Source organism: Anolis sagrei, chromosome 5 (genome assembly GCF_037176765.1).
Source record: "Anolis sagrei isolate rAnoSag1 chromosome 5, rAnoSag1.mat, whole genome shotgun sequence".
In the NCBI taxonomy this organism is placed as follows: Eukaryota; Metazoa; Chordata; class Lepidosauria; order Squamata; family Dactyloidae; genus Anolis; species Anolis sagrei.
The window spans coordinates 146446509-146469089 of NC_090025.1; the positions used below are offsets into that span (position 1 = coordinate 146446509).

At 36.3% G+C, this 22581-nt stretch overlaps 1 protein-coding gene across 3 annotated transcripts in view; it reads right to left on the bottom strand.

Moving 5' to 3' along the window:
* The window catches only part of NAP1L1 (nucleosome assembly protein 1 like 1), a 33792-nt gene that overhangs the window by 4355 nt on the left and 6856 nt on the right, over nt 1-22581 (bottom strand). For 2 of the 3 annotated variants that reach the window (XM_060777433.2, XM_060777431.2), the window contains exons 2-10: nt 14048-14086; nt 11297-11385; nt 10580-10682; nt 5680-5821; nt 5421-5501; nt 4925-5053; nt 3928-3999; nt 1232-1371; nt 175-320 (exon numbers count right to left, since the gene is read on the bottom strand). In XM_060777433.2, coding sequence (XP_060633416.1) covers nt 175-320; nt 1232-1371; nt 3928-3999; nt 4925-5053; nt 5421-5501; nt 5680-5821; nt 10580-10682; nt 11297-11385; nt 14048-14064 — 919 coding nt within the window. In that variant the 5' untranslated portion in view covers nt 14065-14086. The remainder of the gene's footprint in view (nt 1-174; nt 321-1231; nt 1372-3927; nt 4000-4924; nt 5054-5420; nt 5502-5679; nt 5822-10579; nt 10683-11296; nt 11386-14047; nt 14087-22581) is intronic. The other variant, XM_060777434.2, reaches the window with a different exon arrangement.

Below are 22581 nucleotides of genomic sequence, written 5' to 3' on the forward strand. Positions count from 1 at the left end.
TACATACATGCAAATATAGGTGATCCAAAATCCCTCTCCCCCAAGACTTCTAATTTCAAACATTTCAAATAAGGAATAACCAGTATCATGTTATTATATATGCTTTTCATGTATATTGTACACTACTTTGATGATCTTTATATGAAAAGGCAGGATATACATATTGAAATATACCTTCCGGAGGACTGAAAAAATTGAAAAAGGAGTCATTGGAAACTGTTTTTGTCACTGTTCTGACTGTTCCACGGCCCTTGTGTTTTTGTTTCTTTTTTATGGTTTTCAAAGTAACGTTCTTCCCCTTTTTCCAGTCTATTTGGCACCTATGAGAAAACAGTATTATCAAGCCAAGCATACACATATGTTATAGGTAATTATACTACTGGAAGATTTGGCTTAAATACACCTCATTAGTTTGGATCTAAAAATAGTAGTCCAGTCATCTGGCCTAGAATTCCATTCTAGAGATAAGACTGGAGCTTAGATTGTGGAATCTCCTTTTTCCTCATGGCATCCAGCACTCTGATAACCCTAGTTATATTTACAGGTGGCACTATAGCAACCATTCTGTCTTAAACCTCAAAACACTGCTCAGAGTCCCTGTGCATAAAGACTTCTGTCCTCAAGTACAGTTCTTCAGACATACAGAAAAACAGAATAATACATGAGTTAAATTTGTTTGGAGACTATTAAGACATTTGAAAGAGTTAGAATGTAGATACTTTTAACTGAAGCAATAGCAAAAGAAGGCAGAAGAATTGCCATTCACCTACCACTTAGAATTTTATGTCTCCTACGACTCCACCTGGCTCAAGACAACAAATTTTCAAAGAAAAGTTGCATAGTTCTAGGTTCTAAAATTTCAAACGACCACAGAACACTTTCTAAACATGTAAATGACAAAAGCAACTCAGTGCCTATCTCAGTAGCTGTTTCCAGGCTGTGGATTTCCTTTCGGAGAGATTCAGCTGGAGAACCCTCTCTGCTATTCTGTCAGCAATTAAAACCATTTTATTTAAGCAGGCATGTTGCAATTAACTTAGCTGTACAAAATGTATTTTTAAATGGGGAACATGTACTGTATTGTAGCTGTATTTATAGTTATGTTCTGGTTGTTAACCTTGAGTCTTTTTTTTTTTTTTTTTGCAATTGTTGATAGAGGTAACCAAAAGAGTCTAACACAACATTGCACTGAGGAAGGTTATCAATTCTTTTCAGAGGGGAATACACTTACCCTGAACAACCCATAATTTCTGGTCCATCGAAGGAGAAAGGATCAGAATCATCAGGTTCTGACCTCATTTTGTATGTTTTTGTCAAAACTTCGTTTGCGAAAAATTCATTAGGTTCAAAGTGGAATTCTAATGTAAAGGTCTTTAAAAGAAAAGAAAGCAACATTAAGAACAACTGAAAAATGTATTATTATCTTTATCATAAACCCCAACCATACTAAAGAAACACATCCTATTGCGCAATTTTCCTATGATCCTTCCAGTGATTCCCAACTCTAGTCCTTCAGATATTGTGATCAGAATACAACCCATTTCATCTCCAGGAAGCACAAGACTCATAACTGGGAGTTGATATTAGCATTTTATTTGTTACTCAAATAGATAACATTTAATTATTCTTTGTCTAGATCAAGGCTGCACACTTTTTGACCAAACTACCTCTTCCCAACTGAACCAAAGACCATTTTATAGAATCATATTATAGGGATGTGTTGGTTTTTTTAAAAGAAGGGTTACGTATGCCTTGTTTTAAAAACAGAACCTCTTTTGTTGGAGACTTCTAGCAGATAGAAATATATGTATTTCATCTCTCCAACACAGGAAGTTCAACTGAGAGCCCAGAAAAAAGACTGAGGGTGACCAAAAAAACCCATCAGTGTCCTATCCTGGCCTAGACTAATGGCAGATCCATAATGTTTCAGATGTCATTCTCATCAGCCCCAGCCAATGCTTTGTTATAAACCTGAAACATTTCAGTTCTGTATACAGAAAAAACAGGGCAGGTCATTTTCTGCATGGCATCAATTGCTTTATTTTTGAGGATTTACATGGTAGGAGAAAGTTCTAGTCTCACCCAAACAAACCACGCAGCAATGCACAACTGGAAAGTAAACACTTTATAAAGAAATTCTTGGGAAATTTCAACCCATGAATGTTTATTAATTAAAGCTGATCTATGAGTGCTCAAAAGTGACCTAAGAGTGAAATCTAATTTGACACAATTGTTTTAGCAGTTAACAAAGGAGGAAATATTAAACAGTACTGCTTCCTGACCTGCCCCATCTTTTATATGAATAATTTAATCTCTGACTGAACATCTATGGACTGCTTCTTCAATTTAGCTGGAAACAGAAAGCTCAAATATTGTTATATGCCAATTCCGTGTACATATTATCCACCATCCAGCCCATCAGGCAAAATAACAGTTTGATAAAAAAACTGGTCAAAGGAGGGTACAGTATTGGCTAAAAGTGGGTACATTATTGAATAAGAAGGTCACAGCTACATTCTGAAGATACGAAGGGCCCTTCCACACAGCCCTATATCCCAGATTTTATATATATATATATGAGTGGACAATATTTGCAACAATATAATTTTGTCTGGTAGAAAATCAAGGAGTTGCCTTCTCTATCAAGATGTGAACTAGCAGTTGGGGCATTCCTTGCTCCTTCTTGACGAAGCTGCTTTGAGAGACTGCCATCTAGTCTTGGAAGTGGAGCTCTTTAGTAGAATCATAGAATCAAAGAGTTGGAAGAGACCTCATGGGCCATCCAGTCCAACCCCCTGCCAAGAAGCAGGAATACTGCATTCAAATCACCCCTGACAGATGGCCATCCAGCCTCTGTTTAAAAGCTTCCAAAGAAGGAGCCTCCACCACACTCCGGGGCAGAGAGTTCCACTGCTGAACGGCTCTCACAGTCAGGAAGTTCTTCCTAATGTTCAGATGGAATCTCCTCTCTTGTAGTTTGAAGCCGTTGTTCCGCGTCCTAGTCTCTAAGGAAGCAGAAAACAAGCTTGCTCCCTCCTCCCTGTGGCTTCCTCTCACATATTTATACATGGCTATCATATCTCCTCTCAGCCTTCTCTTCTTCAGGCTAAACATGCCCAGTTCCCTAAGCCGCTCCTCATAGGGCTTGTTCTCCAGACCCTTGATCATTTTAGTCGCCCTCCTCTGGACACATTCCAGCTTGTCAATATCTCTCTTGAATTGTGGTGCCCAGAATTGGACACAATATTCCAGATGTGGTCTAACCAAAGCAGAATAGAGGGGTAGCATTACTTCCTTAGATCTAGACACCTTAGATCTAGTACTACTGGCTGTCCTTTGTTCTCTTAATGGGAATAACAAGGATTCACTTACTCTCTTTTAAACAATAAGAGCAAACTGACATTATTTGTGACTTGCAAGTCTATTACACATAAGATGCATCAGCATTCCAGAAAACTTCTCACTATCTGCAGTAGAACGGATCTTCTGTGAATGTAGTGGTTGTGGCTGATTTGCTACTCCTCATATTGCTTTATATGAGGAAGAACAGCAAACAATATTACTATTTTTCTACAACTCTCCCTTATATGTGTATGTACTGTATACAAAGAAGCACATGCATGTCCACACACACGTCTGACTACATACGAATTATGAATTCATAATGACCCAGTTAGTCCTCCATATCCATGGGTTCTACATTCAAGGCTTTAAAAATCCCAAAAGAAAGCCTTAATTTTGCCATTTTTGTAAAGGACGTTGTTTTACTAGACCACTGTAAATAAAAATGGACTTGATACCATGGATTTTGGTATCTACAGGGAATCCTGGAGCCAAACTCCGATGAATACTAAGGGTCCACTGTATACAGAAAGCATTTTTCAGTTGCTTCAATTTTATTATTCTCACCAAACTTCAAAAGCTTACCATAGGGTTCCCAGCTTCTGAAAACTTCACTTTAATATCTTTCAAGTGTTTCAGAATTGGCTCATCATGTTCCTGTGAAATATAATAGAAGTTAATATCAAGAAGTGGTTTCTATACTTTGAGTATTTAATGCAGGTGTGTGTATCTCCCCAACAATAATCCAGGATGTAAATGTAAAATCAACATTTTCTATTTCAATCAGTCCCCTGAAGCAGGACACTCATGAAGCTAAAACTGGAGACAGGTATGCGAGTGTATACCTCAGTCCTACCACCATGTACCATACAACTGAAATCAAACACAATTATCTGAAGAGTTTTGGAATTGTATTTGGCCAAACACTGTTCACAAGACCTCTGTAAGTCAAACACAGAGCCCTCTTCATTATGTAAAAGTCTACTTTACTCTTGAATATTCGACACTCAATCCACTATCCTCAGATTTTACTGATGTGTTGTGAGCCACCCTAAGCCCCCCCAGGGAGAGGGGCAGGATAAAAATAAAGTTTTTATTATTATGTTATTACTACTATGTACTTACTGTGTAGTGCATAGAAAAGCATGAACAGTCATATACAGAAATAATATTTTCTAGCAAAAAATGTTTCACAATTCAATGTAAAAAGAAAGGTTGCATTTAGTGATACCTATATTACGTTTTCTTTTTTTAAAAAAAGAATTACAATTCTTAATTATGACACATTAACTTTAGATGTCATCATGGTTTATAGAGGAAACTTGGAAATTTATAAAAATGTTTAAAATGTAAGCTGAGAATGATTTAGGCCTAAGTGGTCAAGTCTACTGCTGATTCATCCAGTTGATAAACAAGCAAGCTGAGAACGCAATTAAATACATCCTCAAAGTGGATTTTTGGAACATTTTGAAAAATTAACATGAATTCTAGCAACAATATCTTAATAACAACTAAGTTCCCTGTGGTTATGGAAATTTTGTCAGTAGTGTTTCAAATCATTATAAGCGGATTTATTTTTTACCTGAACCAGATCACTGAGTAAGTCAACATTCTTGAATACAGTCAGCCAAAATTCAGGAATTCCTTTAGGATCGTCTTTTTCTTGATCTTTTTTCTCCTCTTCAAGCTTGGCCTTCTCTTTCATTTCCTCCTTGTTAAAATTAAGAAGTTACTCTTTCTAATAGTGGAGTATTGCACACTAATCAAGCGATTCAATGTTACACTAGTAACTACAATGAATAAGAAAAGAGTCAGTTATATTCAGAATCCCTGCATCTCTATACTTTATTCTGAAGTATGCATTCTTTCACTAAACAATATTTTAAAAAGCTCAGATGCGGCATTAGAATATTATATAACCTTATTAATACGGTTACTGGCTCTGAAACAGCCAGTCATGTACATGCTCTGAATTATAAACTCTATGTTGTAGTTCCTGACACTCTATTTATTGCTAGAATAAATTTATTTCTAATTGACAAAAGTATTTTCTTTTAAAAGTATGTTGAGATACTCACTGAAATTTCTTCATCAGCATCTGTTTTCCATTCACATTCTTCATCAGTGGGTTCATATACTGCATTGATGATTTCACTCCTCTGAAAGATCAAACCATTTTTTCTTTAAGGTTATCTTGTTACTTTGACTTGATGCTTATCACAAAACAATGAAGCACAAATATTTTTGACAAATAAAAAGAGGAGGATTGCTGATCCAAGCAGAATACTGTTCCATTTTACATTTTAAAATACAAAGCAGTGAAAACATATAGATTACCTTGTCGAATAAGGGCTGATAAAGAGCAGCATATTTTCTTTCCAGTTCATGAACTTCTTCATAGAATTTTGCCTCTATCTGTGCACATTTAACTTGAAGATTCTTGAGTGCATTTACACGTCTCTTAACTACTTTAGGTAAGCTGAGGGAGAAATTATATTTCAGTGTTAAACCATGACCACCATGTTAGGATATAAAAAGAAAACTTTCTTAAAATATGTTAGTGGGACCAGGCCACTTATATCCAAGGTTAACAAAAGAGCTAGCTTATAATATACTGGGCTATCTACATAATAGCAGCATAGAAAGCCAGCTCTTAGCTGACATTTCTAAATTTTAAGGTAATTTTTATAAGACAACACTCTTACTGCTCACCTTAAAAAGCAAGATTAAACAGCAGTTTATAATCTTGCTTGTGTGCAAGATGCACACCGTTTAAAATTGTAATACCATGTTTACTGGTTTAACTGAAAAGGAGAGTTGGCAACATTATTGTGTCCATCTAGGTTACGAAAGACTTCTGGGTATATGGTTCACTTAGTGACTGAACTATTGACAGCTCATAATTTGACTTGTAAAGAGTCTACTCAACAGATGTCAAAATGAGAGAATATTCTGGCTACGATATTATCCAGATGTAAAGTTCAATTACTGTATTCTGAGCTTGTGAGGCTTAATACTAGTTATTGAAGCTTCTCAAACAGTGCCCAATCTGTCCCTCCCTTTCCTCTCTTACTATAAAGTCTAATCTTGAAGTAAGTAAGTACCTATACATGTGGTCCTCCTTTCATGCCACCTGTTATCAAGGTAGAGTTCCCCAAGAGCCATCTGCATAGCTTAACCTGTTTAACTTACGTATAGGATAAGATTTTCTATTTCTCAAAATAAAAAAATGGGTTGTTGTAGGTTTTTGGGGGCTATATGGCCATGTTCTAGAGGCATTCTCTCCTGACGTTTCGCCTGCATCTATGGCAAGCATCCTCAGAGGTGGTGAGGTCTGGGAGGTCAGAGGTTGTGACCTCACCACCTCTGAGGATGCTTGCCATAGACGCAGGCAAAACATCAGGAGAGAATGCCTCTAGAACATGGACATATAGCCCGAAAAACCTAAAAACAACCCAGTGATTCTGGCCATGAAAGCCTTCGACAATACCAAAAAAAAAAAAAAAATACTGTGTAGTTCTTGGGGTGCAGAGTTAGAAAGAATACTTCAAATGCATGCCTGAAACACATGCATCATACACATACCCACAGAAATTTCACTCAAATACACTTTTTAAACTTAAAATATTCCCATTGTATAAATCCACACGGTATAAATAGCTGCTTCTTATCATTACTATTATTTTGAAGATTGTGGGAGTTGCAATGGGAGATCGTCTTTATAGGTTTATCTGAAGTGTATCTGTAGACAAAGTTTATAATAGCCAGATTTAGATCAGTCATCACCAAATTCAGGAAACGTCACGCTAGCATGCAAACTATGTTTGCATTAGATGAAAAAGCGAAGAGTATATGTTTCAAGGGAAAGGTGTTGGAGGTTACTACATGAATACATGTAAAATTCAAAGTTTGTTGCACATTGCATTTGAGAACATCAATTATACTGTGTGAAAGCTGTTTCATTACCTAGCAATCAGGATGACAAGCAGGTAGCTTCTGATACAAACTCAATGAGCTAACTTCACAACAAAAAGGCCAAATAGATTACAGTGTTTTGTTCTGAAGACTATTTAGAGCAGAGATTAACATTATTTTTTTTAGAACTGGGAGAAAATGTCTGTGTGTGTGCGTGCACATACACACACACAATTACTGAAAAAAGATGATCGGTTTTTAGAGATCTTTTATGATGTAATTCATATTTTCATATTGGAATCATCAGCAAACTTTGAAAACTGTAAAGGTTTCTGATACAAGTTGAAGATGCTAATGTTTTGTGAAAAAAGCCTGCTTCCTAATCAGCAAGTGTGCAGGTGGTCTCATCAACTGGGCAGACGGATAGCCTAATATCCCAACTTTCTGGAACCAAGAACCAAGGAGAGGTACACATGCTCTGTATGCAGTCTCTTTTAGTCCCACTGGGACAATTCCTCTTATCTTAGCTGCTACGGGGAAATAGAAATGTGAATACTAATGAGAAAATGTGAATACTAATGAGAAGGGATTTATTCCTTGACTGCTACTAACTGGACAATAGCAGTGTACTTTTCTTTTACAAACAGAAAAAGTTATTCATTAAGAAATATTAAGAATTATGGCAAAGTATACTGAAAAGAAACATTGGTTGAGGAATTTACTTCTTGGTGAGCATTGTTTGGGACTTAAATTACTGCAGATAGATTCACTATAATTTTGAATTTAAACATTCTGAACATGAAATTGCTCTATTAGCATAAAAAAGCACTCATCAGAAAAATAAGTCTTTTTAAGTACTGTAGCTAGTGAGTATTTTGCACAGTAAATGCATAAACAGTTTTGGATTAAATTTGTCCTTGTACTTCTTATTCAGGTCCATTGGTGAAATCAATTAAGAAAGGAAAAGGACACTTGCAAAATGTTGTAAAATCAAGCAAGCATGCAAGAATCAACTCCAATTCAAAATATTATTTTTGTTAATTTAACTTCAGTTGCTTCAGTTGACATGCTATGTACATTTTAGAGGTGAGATACTGCACTTGAAGTAAACGAAAGCTTGCTTTTAAAAACTCTCTAAACAACAGTAAAAGTAGCATCATTTACAACTTACTAAGCTTGGATCAAGGACCTTGGATAATAGGAGAGGCTACTTAGATACTACAAGAGAAAAGAATCAGTGTTACTATTACTCCATAGAAAGAGAGGTAGGTGATATGGTCTGAAAGATATACAGAAAGGGAATTTGGGATGTCATGATCATCAGTTATGACCATGACAACTCCACTCACTTTTAAAATTCTGGCAAGGAGAGAAAGGTAGAAAAAGCTGTGGACATACCGGCATGTGTCCCTACTGCATTTTATCCAAAGAGAAACATGTACCTTTTAATGGGAAAACATGTACCTTTTAATGTTTGCCCAAGGAAACAAAGATTGTCCTTTTCTTCGTGTGTTATGCAAGTGTAGGTTCCCTTACATATGTAGTAGCACTTTTTTGACCAATGGTTAAAATCTGTATTCAGCTAAAGGTTACAAAAACATAATTATGCATGTAGTGTCATTGTTCATTGCTCCCCACTGAAGGTTGTGCTTTGCGCATTATACACCAGTGTGCAATGCATTTGATTGAGCAATTCTATCACAAAATGGTATAGCACAATTAATATATAGTCCTGCAAACATAACATTACATTGTATCTCTTTGATGCAGTATCTTGGCTCAATCTATTGCTCTGCATTGGCTAGAATATTACCTGGGCCTGGGCCTAGGCATGAATACACCAGTAATGTGCAATACAATAGTGCTTAGGTACCACATTGCTCTCTGCTTTTACTTACTGGGTGGATCACACATCCCTGTGATATTGAAAATGTTGCAGAAGCAGCAGACAAAAACTTTAAACATGAGAAACATTTCAGGGATCAAATGTGGGTTTTTAATACGGTGCTTATCAAGTGGCAAAGTGATTATTTAAAGGATGCAACGGATATCATACAATGCAGATAAATCACTATTATTTTGCCATTATGGTAAATTTAGTACTGGCAGCAGAAACCTTTGAGAGATTGCATACAGCTTGTGTGCAGCATGTTACCAATGCATATACACCAAGACGATAAAAAGCCAAATGGTTTGTGCATTTCCAGCAATGTGGCTAATTAGTTCTTTGGCTTTCACTCAATACTGCTTTTAGAAATTCAAATTATATGATTCGAACAGTATTCTAATGATTGTTCAGTCAATTAAAAAGGAGTGGGCTGAACTCTACAATACATTGCCGATATGATTCTGAACAGCGAAAATTAAGAAAAATTGATGGAGTCAGCAAGTTTTGGTCTGGTTTCCTTTTATTGACATGTAAGATGGACTGAGTCTGGTTAAATATTTTGTTTATAATTTTGTCATGTCATTATATTTGTGTAATTGCTGTTAAACACAGTCTTTCCTAGTCAACAAAATATGTTCATTCATCCTTAGCAAGTCAAATTAGAGAGAGAGAAATATTTTTTTCTGACTTCTATTAAATTAGCTCTTTCAAGATCTCACTGGTTACCTGGAAGAAATAAAAACTACAGGTAGCAGGCCAGAACAGATGCTACAGTGAGCACTTCTTTCCTCCTTTCTCCCCTACTCAAGATTTTTAAAATTGAAAATGGGGTTGTGCTATTATTAAGAGAAGATGGCAAACAAATTTAATGTATTTTCAAAAACTTTTTTGGAGGAATAAAAATCTGGAGAGGATTGCTTCTTCCCTCATTTTGGCTTTAATGATAATATTACATTTTTTTTCAAAAGGTCATCACTCACTAATATTTTGCAAAATGATCATTATTTGACATAATTTAAACAATCGGTGGCGAAGTAGGTTAAACCACTGAGCTGTTGAACTTGCGGACCGAAAGGTCACCAGTTTGAATCCAGGGAGATAAGCTCCTGCTGTTAGCACCAGCTTCTGTCAACCTAGCAGTTCGAAAACAAGCAAATGTGAGTAGATCAATAGGTACTGCTTCGATCATGTTGGCCACATGACCTTGGAGGTGTCCATGGACTACGCCAGCTCTTTGGCTTAGAAATCGAGATGAATACCAACCCCCAGAGTTGAATACGAGTGGACTTAAGGGAAAACCTTAACCTTTACTTAAACAATTTCAAGTATCAAGTGGTATAAGACAACAAAAACACTATAATCAAGGTATTGTTCCCATGATTTTGGATGCAATTTTGGATTTCATTATATAGTTAGTGAAATAAGACACCGTACCTTTCAATATATCCTGTTGGTGTTCCAACCAAACCATCAAGTCTTTCTTGAAGGGCTGCAAGAATTTGAGGATTCTGCATCATTTGTACAGTCAGCTGACGTGCTTAACAAAAACAAAAGATGAGACTTTAAAAAAAATGCACAAACTTGTTAAGAAATTGCTGTAATTGCTGTAAACTCAACCCAGACATACATTTTGATATCTGTATCTACATATTCTGCAAAAAAAAAAAAATCACCCCCTCCAATAAAAAAATACTTTTTTGAACGCCCGAGAATATGGTCAGGGGACAGGGATGGTTGCCGCCCCTTTGGCAATGCTCGCAAGTTCTTCCCTCGGTGAAATTACCCTCAGGTTTTCTACAGGCCATATCAAAATCTAAAAATGGCCCCAAACCGTGCCCTCAACTTGTGGATAAGACTGACATGAATAAGGCAACCTAAGGCGTTTTGGTTAATTTTTTAACTAAGATTTCTAAACTGACACATTTCCTTCAAGTGAGACGTACCAAACACAACAGGACTAACTATACTAAGATTGCACTGGAGGCAAGATCGCACTAGTATTTAACTAGCAGACACTTTTGTCCAAGAAGTTAAGAAAAACACTGCATTACCAGAAGGTTTCTGTATAAAATGCTGAAAGCGTATTTTGTATTTATGTTCAGAACAAAACTTGAACAGAACAAATCTCACCTCAGCTTATTGCATCCTTACCTTTGCTATTAGCATCTTCTCCAGATTCTTCTTCTTCTACTTCTTCAACATCTTCCATATCTTGCTGATCAAGTTCTGCTTGTTCTTTGCTAAAAAAAAAAAATCAAACCAGATTCTAAATTTATATGCAAGTTTTTCTAAACAGTTAAATCAGACAGAATCTAGAAATATCCTATTTCAGCTTATAATATAAAGCTAAAAACCTTTCAAATCGTTTCTCTAAGGTAAACCCATAAGTTTTCTCATTATTGACATTTGTTTTTTTTTATCTTTAAAAAGCTAATATAACCAAATACTTTCATATTGGAGCTCATTTATAGTACAGATTTGTGATGCATATCAGCCAACATAGGGCCTGTAAACTCTTTCCTTTCACATTTAAATGCCAGAATTCCACTGTTATGCCAGAATTTTAGGAAAAGTCTGGAATTATAACTGAAGATATTGAGATACAAAGCACACATCAGCGTGTACTTGGGTTAAGCCTTTTGCAATTAAAAAAATCCCTCTAGTTAAGAGATTTTTAAGGTAACGAATTATACTGGAAAACAGGCATTATCAAAATCACGAGGAAATTTTTTTCATACATTGGTATCAGATAACATGACAATTCTGCTCTCTGTAAAAATTGTATCATACATTTTTTTTATTATTACATTCCTGAACTGGCTGGCAAGAGTGCAATATAAGAGTACTAAGGATACTTTTGTTCTTGCACTCCAGACAATAAATGTTACTGCAATCAGAATTCTGCAAGTTGATAGCTACATTTTGATTTCTTTTCAAGAAATAAAACTATATATACCACCTTATTCACCCAGCTCAGAATTCAAATTCTACTTGATAATTGCCCTGAGAATGGATACATGTATGTGTGTCTTTAAATATTTTCCCTTTTCTATTTCCCCTTCAATGCGTACTACCTTGCCTTTAGCATGAATTTGGCTTATTTAGTACAGGTAAGACAACACTGTCCTTTTGATTTAGCTTTCTTGACCAAATTCAAAAGAGAAGAGACAGGTTCAAATACGACACTACTGACTTCAGACATATAACACCTCCAAAATGTACATTGGACTTGGGAACTGACTGACATCCTATTCTCACTGTGACACGACTTGAGGCATGTAACATCTTCCATTCTGTACTGTGTATGGCAGTAGTTCTTAGCCTTTAATTTACCATGAACCCCCTTTAAATATCTTTGGTTGCTGGGTTCTATTAAGACTTAACTCAGGACACAAAAGATTATATAGTATTTTATTAAAAGGATTCCATACATATTATTATTAATCATCATCACCATCATCATTTCACCTGCTGAAATTAGCAAGTAATATTACTTGTTAATTTCAATGATGTAATAAGAAGGTTGGTGCTGCATTTTTCTTACAAGACTTGTTATATCAGTCTGAATGTTTGAAACTTGTATTCTCAGTTCTCACTATAATTTTTCAAACATTTTCTACACTTTTTATGATAAAGGAGAGCAGAAAATTATTTTTCACAAGTATGTCTTTATGAAAGGCATAAATATTTTCATAGACCCCTTTGATTGTTCTGGTAAATCTACTTGTAAGTGTGTCCAGAAATTTAAGGGACTGTTACTTGAACTGCAGTTTCAGGATATTTCTATGAACTTGCCTTCTTCTGTTATTGTGAACCCTTTACTTCATTGGTATTAACGGAAAATGGATCTCAAATTAAACAGTTATTTTCATGACTTTTGAATGATTTGAGAGACTGTAATTAAATTTTGTACAAATAATGTCTATTGCCAGCAAAACAAAACCTCATTTGTTAGCTCAATGTCCATCTGTCTGCATGTCTTCATCCCTTTCATTCATTCTATTTGTGCTACACATTTCACCTACATTGTCACATGTTCGGGTATGAACACTACACTCAAAACCTTTGCATTTTAATCACAACATAAATGATGATAGATCTCACAACCGTGCAATGGGTGTTAAAGCCTTGAGCATCCAGATTTAAGCTAACAATTCCCATCAGCCCTAAATAAGCAGTCAGCTAATGGCAAGGAATTAGAGAAGTTGTTATCCAAAAGAATGTGGAGAACTACATTTGGCTATCGCATCTGCAAGAGTCAGGGACCCCATATATAAAATTAAATTGTTTTTAACCATCCTGGATTCTCAGGGTAGACAGGAGAAATTGAACAATGTTAATATACATATACACATCAACACGTTTAAATGTTTATTTATGTGCTATAGTACCCAATAACTGAGGAGGAGGATCAATGTATCAATATTGAAATGTTTGGTTCTTTAAGCTTAAGAACGGTCCTCTAAAATCAATTACTGGTATGGAAACATGGAGCTATCTTTCCTACTGTAAATAATATATATTTAAACTCAACAATCTGAAGTATGTCTTGAGAATTAGATTTATTAAAAGCATACAGAAAGATTTTGTTTGCTTTACTACTTCAAGTAAGTTCTATAGTTATGTCTTAACATGTATATATCTATTCCTTCACAATATATGCAAAGCAATATTCAACGCAAATGAACGCGATCAATGATTTAACATGTATTGCTTACAATCCCAAGTAGCTCTTCACAACCATAAGTTAGGAAAGTCTGCGTTTAAAAATGCATGCCAAAATTTTCTGTACCCTGCATCTGGCACCAGCATGACACCACAGATATCTTATTAAAACTGCTGATCACAGCCCCTTTAAAATATATAATGGTAACTCAAGTCAAAGTTAAAGACCATGCTTACTTGTCAATGTCGGCCATTTTTCCAGACCTCAGAAAGTCTCTGGAAGAGAAAGGAAATAATTATTTTACTGTTAAGTAATGAATTATGCTTGAACCAAGACTGCACTTTTTTGTAAGTTTTCAAGTTTGAAAGCTTCTGCTACTGCAGCAGCTTTCAAACTGTATGTACAGCCCCATTTGTTATAAACACTATGTGTGATGCTGCTTAAAAAAACTATGACAAATAGGATACAGATATGCCCGAAACCCTGTTGTCTGATATTTCAAGGGATATATTGTAGAAACCGAATACACACTACTGATACACTAACATTAGTCTATAGTATCTGGGTGAACACAGAGACATTTATTATTCTCTGAGTTGAAGAATTTTCACTTCAAACAACACACATTTTGAATAATTCTATGTCTTTATCATGTTATTTGGGACAAAGCAAGCTGTCCTCCAGTTTGAATACCCATGACAAATAGTCCAACCCTCTGGCATAATAATTCCAGCACTATGTGGTCTCCAAACAACAGTGACACATTATACAGGTGACTCTGATGTTACAAGCATTTGTTGTATCTGAACCTTTGACAGTAAAAGAGGCATGAGCCGTACTTGAAGAAAAAACTCACTAATGGAGATGTTGAGTTTTGCTTAATCCCTTGTGGCTACCAATTATATGGACTTCCACTTATCCCAACCACTGCCACCAAATGTGAGAGTTTCCTCTAAGCCTATATCTATTGCCACCAAATGTGATAATCTTCCTATGGTATCTGTGTTCACCCAGATACCATAGACTAATTTTCTCAGAACCTCTGAGGATGCTTGCCATAGATACAGGCGAAATGTCAGGAGATAATGCTTCTTGAACATATCCACACAGCCCAGAAAACCTACAACAACCCAGTGATTCTGGCCATGAAAGCCTTCGACAATACAACTTCAGCCCACCCCCAATTCTGAGAGACTACACAATTTTTTGAGGACCAAGCCTTTTCAAAAAGCTTCAAACATTTCACCAACCACAAATCATTCCCTCCATTCTCTTATCACGTCCAAAATATTCTTACCTTATTACATCAAATTCACTGTGTAGACATAATACTTAATATATCATAACTGAAACTACATTTCCCCCTGAAAAGTACTGATCATCACAGAGGGTGCTGATTTTCACTAGATTGCACTACATATTCTTTTAGTTTGATGAGAACCTTGAAAGGACCATAACAGCCAAAGCCAATATCAATAAGCAGGAAGCAGAGCTGCTTGATGTATATTGAGCAATATTCTGAATGTTCATCAGATCTAGGAAGCCTCCACTTTCCCAAGAAATGTCAAATTTCTGTGCCTTCTTAGAATGTAAACTAAAGCTCAGGTTTATGTGTTCTTGTCGAATAATGTGTATAACCCTCTTTATTGCTTCAGAATAATGCCTAAGATTCGCTACCTTGAATTCTGAAGTTCCAGCAAAACAAGAATGAATTTATTTGCTGTTCTAATGGACCAAACCACAATGTCCACATAAATAATTTTAAAAGGAAGAGTCTGACTATTGCTTGATACTGCAGTTTCTCCTATCACCATTCACAATCTCAATCCAGAAACTTCAGAACCACAAAAAGTACTTTTAAATACTAAGCTTTATTTCACTGAATACTGTATCCTTGGACAACCGATAGTCTTCATTTAAGCCTATTTTAAAGGTATGTTTTTGAACAGGCCTTTGGCTACATCAGCTCAAAGAAAGTGATCCTAATATTACAAAGCAGAAAAATTTGTTCACATTATTTCATCTTTCAAATAAATTACTGTTTTCAAAATTTGCTCTGCTGCTCACATGAGTTGAACTAGTGATTAATAAAAATATACTGCAGTTGATCTGTACTACAGCCTGCCCTCCACAATTGCTGAGGTTAGGGATGCAAAATTCTCACAAAAATAATAAAACTATAAAAAAAAAAACACTATCTTTTTATCTGAGATAACATCTCTCTAGGAATCCCTAGATCTTCCAGTGTGACATTATGATAAATTTCTGGTGGAATAGAGTCTACTATTGCTTTAGTTTATCTAGAATCTAGACCAGGTATGGGCAAACTTTGTCCTTTCAGATGTTTTGGACTTCAACTGCCACAATTCCTAAGGTCGTTTGCCCATGCCTGGTCTAGACACAATATTCCTACTGATGTAGTCTATACTTGTTTCAGTATCCTTTTTATTAAAAAACAATAAAATGCTGATGAAATCAAACCATCAAGTTAGACACCACCTGACATCTTCTTGCAAAATACATCCAGGAATGTCTTTCTTTCTTTCTTTCTTTCTTTCTTTCTTTCTTTCTTTCTTCAGCCTTCACTCTCCTTATGACTGCCATTTTAGTGGCCATACTCATAGACCTATGCTTCTTTTTTAACATAGTATGATAGTTGATGACTGTTGTTTATCTGCATTTGAAAGGATTGTATATGTGCCTAAACAATGGGTGTGTTTTCCTGAGAGAAAGATATGGTGTGACTGTCTCACTTAAGTTTATCTCAGAATCACTAGTGTAGCTTCTATGAAGTTGGTTTGAGTTTTTTTGGGGTTTTTTTTGTTTTTGTTTTTTTTCTTTTCTTGGAAGCAAAAGTGTAATTTGGTATTTGAAGCCTAAATTCCATTTCTGTATTTGTTAGTGAGCTCTGAATCTATGTAAAATGTATAATGGACCAGAAAACACTCCAGCCATAATAGATTCCAGAGTTTTACCTTGTACATTCTTGAAAAAATTTATTCGTAGCCTCAAGAACTAGACTAGCAACATATCCATCACGGCAAATCCCACCAAAACCACAGCAGCCGTATAGTACGAAAGAGCATTCATAATACGTAACAAAATTCCAAATATGCCGAGCAGCCATAAATGTTAGCGACTGTGGTATTAAGGAAGCCTGTACCAAAATAATTTCATAGGTTCAAATTTCATCAGGAACAGAAACCTCTAGATTAATATTGATGAGTATTATTATTTCTCTTTGTGGAGGGAAAAAAGTAGGTATAAATAAACATAATAATATTGCCCTGCATATGTGCCACAGGTTCTCTCCTATAACTATCATTCTATTTTATATGCAAACACATTTGACACTATATTCCACTGTCTGCAGGCCCTTCCAAACAGCCACATAACCCAGAATATCCAGGGCAGAAAATCCCTGCTTTGAACTGGGTTACCTGCTTTGAACTGGGTTACCCGAGTCCACGCTGCCATATATTCAAGTTCAAAGCAGAAAACATGGGATTTTATTCAGCTGTGTGGAAGGGGCCTAAGGTTATGTACTACAGTGGTACTTAAAATGATTGTCCATGGACCAGAGCCCTTCCATGTCACATCACCTGACAGTCCACGAAGTTTGTATGAAAAAACAACTGTAGCTAAGAGGCAAAAATATGATACCAGTCCCTAGAATACTGGAGGGGGGGGGGAAATAAGTCTGATCCCCTAACTGCAGCTAGCTTAAGAAGGACTGACACAGGTGACTATGCATAGTACACAGCTGTCTACATCCTAGCTTGCCTGTGTAATAGCTACCTGCCACACCATGGGAATAAAACAGAATAAAAGTCAGAGATAGCCAAGGATAGTACCATAAATAAGCAATTTTGAACTGAAAATATCAGTAAGAACAGGAGGCCTGTAGTGTTTTAAAGACTCCAAGAGATTATCTCATACATTCCATGTATCTATGTACAATAAAGCATACAGCATGCAATATGGCATTGGAATTCTTATATTCTCCACCAAGCATTAGAACAGAATCTGCAGTGATATTCAAGAGTCCTTTAAGATTCTAGAACAGCTTTCCTCTTTGTCAGAGCTGGCATCAAGCAGCAAAACACACAGGCAACATCAGGGCTCACTCTGAAGTATCACATTTTCACCAAGACAGCCAGGGCAGCTTGCATAAAGAGCAATGCCAAAGTTTAAGTATTTCTTAAGCACAATTAACCTTGGGAGTACAAGTAAATGTTGGGATAAATATGGTTCATGATTTAAGTTTTAGAACTAAGGGCAGATAATTCACAAGTGAACAAGAGATATCACTGCATATTTGGCTGACTATATCAGGTAATTAGGTACAGAGTTGTCCAATGTGTCTACAAATTCATCTCAAAACTCTGAAATAGATCACCTAGCCATTAAGGTAGCAATTTCTAAGATCTTAAGTAATAAACATCTCAATTACCAGCATCTAGTTTATACTAAGTAGACTATAACAGGTGATTTTGCTCATAATAGCAGATATATAGGAAAAAAGGAAATATAAAGGGGCTACATTTTATCCTATTGGTGTGCATTTAAGTAGACTCCAACTTCTTACATTTTTAGCTACTTTAAATGACATTAAATATCATGCAAATACTATACCCCATACCCAATTTAAGAAAATGGTGTTAAGCGCATAAAATAATCTGTCTAACACGGAGTACTGGAGTATACAATTCATCCAAACTCTATTCAGTCTGGCTTGTACATCTGTCAGGCTACTGATGCAAGGACCGGTTTGGGAATCTTTCCACTACTCAAACACAAACAAAATACAGACCAGTTAAATGACAGTTTCATGTTCTAAACGTAAATGATTTGTTTCATCCATTCAGACCTACACTCCAATCCCCTAACACTATAACACATCAATGCAATCCAGAAAGCACTCAATTAGCCACCACCTAGAAACACTGCTGAAAAAAAAAATCTTGCAGTGTCATTATTTTCATAGCCCTTCTCTTCAACTCCTTTCCCAGCCTATGCTTCCCTTTCCCATCTTGTCACAACATTCATGTTGTCGCAACCTGTTTTGCTCCCAGGCCTCTCTGCTTTTGTTTCAATTTCTCAGCTGTACTCCCCTTCCCTGGATGGTGAAGAAATATTGTGTTATCACAGCTTTCTTGTGAGTGGCATCACTTGCTTGCTTACTGGACAAGCCGGCAAGATGAAAATGAGCATACATGCATGCAAAAAGAGTATAGATGCCTGTCTGGAAAGGAGACCTTCTTGGGGGGGGGGGGGATCCTACTAGGCCACAGGCCACTCATATAATTTCTTCTGAAGATACGAGACACCACTGCTCAAGTGGCGCAGGTCTCCCAATCCTTCTGCTGTAACTCCATCTTGAGAGGAGGATAAAATGTAATGAGAATGCATTCTTACCTAAGGGGGAGTTAATGACTTAGCTTGTGCAGGAGGACAGTAAAAAAAAGTCTCCTTAACATTTTGATGGACGAAACTACTTGGTCCTCAGTTAAAGCTGGCTCTGACAAGAGACAGAATGGTGTAATGGCTGGAGTGCAGGGTTATGCCAGCCCAGGTTCTACAGCCCACTGAAATATACAGCCCAATCAATGAACTTGCATACCCTTCAACTATCCCAAATTGACAGTGATAGTCCCAATTTAGCTTCTGTCATCCCATCTCAGGACAGCAAACTTAAACCATGGGGCCACAGTGGAGCAACGGGTGAAACCAGTGAGCTATCGAACCTGCTGACCGGAAGGTTGGCAATTTGAATCTACAGGATAGGGTGAACTTGCGCTGCCAACCGAGGAGTTCAAAAACATGCAAATGTGACTAGATCAACAGGCACTGTCTTGGCGGGAAGGTAAACCGTGCTCCCTGCAGTCATGCTGGCCACATGAGCTAGAAAGTGTCTACAGACAATGCAGGCTCTTCTGCTTAGAAATGGAGATGAGCACCACCTCCAGAGCCAGAGATGAACACCACCATTCAAAGATGGAAGGGGAAGCCTTTACCTTTATCTGTGTTTTGTTGTTTCTAGGAACTGAATGCTTGCCTTTGTGTCTATATATGCTGGAATCCACCCTGAGTCCCCTCAGGGAGACAGGGTATAATACAAATATATTATTATTATTATTATTATTATTATTATTATTATTATTATTGTTATTATTATTATTATTATTATTATTACACTCAGGTGGGTGCAGGTCTCCAGCTGCTTCTGCTGTTAATTCCAAGTGGTAGGATAAAATAAAATAAACATCCAGTCCTACTCAAGATAGAGTTGGTATCTGAGCATACAGAGGGAAGGGGAATAAAAAATGGTGTCAGTTTTGAAAAAGGTGTCCCCTTTCAACATATTGTCCACATGAAAATGCAAGATGAAAACAATTGAACTTTGCTTGATTATCTAGTTCCAAAATACAGTTTATTTTCTATGGAAGATTTCTGATTTGGAAGATTCATGCTTGTTTCAATTCTGGTCAGTTTGGAATATCTTCATTTAAGTGTCCATACTTTAGAGTAAGAATAATTAGGCACATGTCCAGTGTAAACATGGATGTGACTTTTAATGGAAAATGAATATTGCCTAAAGATATGAAAATGGACATGTGAACAAGTATTCACAGGAGATAAGAAACAATACTGAAAGTAGCAAACCACAGGTAAGTGCTAATGTGCACAGGGGCTCTTCCAACATATAAGAATCCTTCTTCCCTACTGTGCATGTAAAACACATGTAGGGCCAGTACAGAAAAAAGAGGCCTGTGTAGAGTTTTTTAACATCTGTCCAGAGACTATTCTGTCAGTAATGAACACGGAGGGAGTTCAATTACCCATCAGTCCAATTTCAAGGTGCTTGTTCATGCACATACTGACAAAAAGGAACAGATCTGTATCATAGCTTGAGATAGTCACTTGACTCCCTAAGACTGCATCTATTGTGAAATGTATCAAACCCAAACTAAAAGATTGAGTATCCCTTATTCAAAATGCTTTGGGCCAGAAGTGTTTTGGAATATTTGTATTTGCACATAAGTGGAGAAATAAATTGAGTGTGCCTTGTTCTTAATATTTGGAACTAGAAATGTTTGCGTGTTTTCTGGGAAGGATTTTGGAATATTTGTATATATATTACTTAATTATCTTGGAAATGGGACCAAAGTCTAAATACAAAAATTGTTTATGTTTAATATATACCTCATATACATAGTTTGAAGGTAATCTTGTATGTAATATTTTTAGTTGCGCATGAAAAAGTCTGTGTACACTGAAATACCAGAAAGCAAAGATGTCACAATCTCAGCCACCTATGTGCACTATTTTGGAGTAAATATTTTGAATATCAGATGTCTTGATAAGGGGATGCTCTAACAGTATATCTAATTTGGACACTGCTTTCAACATAAGCTGTTAACTGTTTATAATGTTTAACATTTTCTTCTTGAATATTTAAATATTTTCTGCTGGCCATTAAAACCACCTTCCTTTTCCGAAATCATTATCTTGGCCACTTAGAACAAAAAATATGTTACTGCAAATACTTAAAGCCTGAGTACTTTTGAAGCTGTCAACATGCCTATTGAAGACTTTTACAACATTATACTGCTGTAAAGTTTGCAATGATATTACTAGCTACTACATTACTATAATATGCAAACTACATGCTTTTAAACTTGTAAAAAACCCCTGCAAATTAGCCACTACTTACCAAAACGATTAGAACTTCAAAGTGAATACAGGTATACTTCAGTTACTTAAATAGATGTGTCTCCAGGCATTACCTCTTTAACAGAAATTGGGGACCAGAGATAGAAATGACACAGAAAGGATAGGGACAGATTCCTATATCACAAAAAAGAAGAATAGTTCAATATGTTCCAGCAAACTTTTTATCCATAATGAATAATATCTACATGTGAAATGAATAAGCCAGGTTTGGTAATTCTTGCATAACTGCAAATTCTCTGGATAATACTTAGAAGCTTCTTCCAAAAGACATCCAGCCATGTTTTTCCTTCCTCCTGATTTTTATTTTGGTGGCCAAACCTAGAGTTATTTTTTAAGACGCATGGGGTAATTGGTAAAGCATTTTTATCTACATTTTCCTTTTTTTCACTGTTGCTCTTCATGCAATAATAGATTTTCCTATTTAACTTGTTTATAGGCAGGCACACATGTCTACGGCCCGTTTTTTGCTAGTTATTCCCCCTTCCAACTTCCCATTTCATAAACAACTGCGACATGGGTGGGGGAAGTAACAGAAAAGCAGGGGGTTATTCTCCTTCAAATTCCTTAGAACAGGTCTTACACCTTTAAACCCCCCCCCCTTTTCTGTAAAATGGATGATCCTTCTCTGTCTAGCGCCCCCTTTTGGCCTCCTCCCAGAAAATGGAACAGTACCAAATCATATTTTTTATCAGCCTAGGCTTTATGGCTGTTTACTGCATGCATGATGCTGCAGATCAACACAAAAATTCTCCTTTTCTCCACATCCTCCCCATGCTGATGCTGTTTAAATAACCAGCTAGTCGGAGGATGAGTGGGACTAAGGGGATAATAACAATAACTTTATTTTTGTACTGCAGCTCCAACTCCCCGGCTTACATATGGCACAATGTAAGCACAATGTGCCCAAAGCAACGCATAAAATAAACACAAAATTCAATAAAAGATAAAACCAACAGCATATAGAACAATAATTAAAGCTCAAAACAGCCCCCAATAACCTATGGTGAGAACTGTCGTAAAACATGGCCAACTG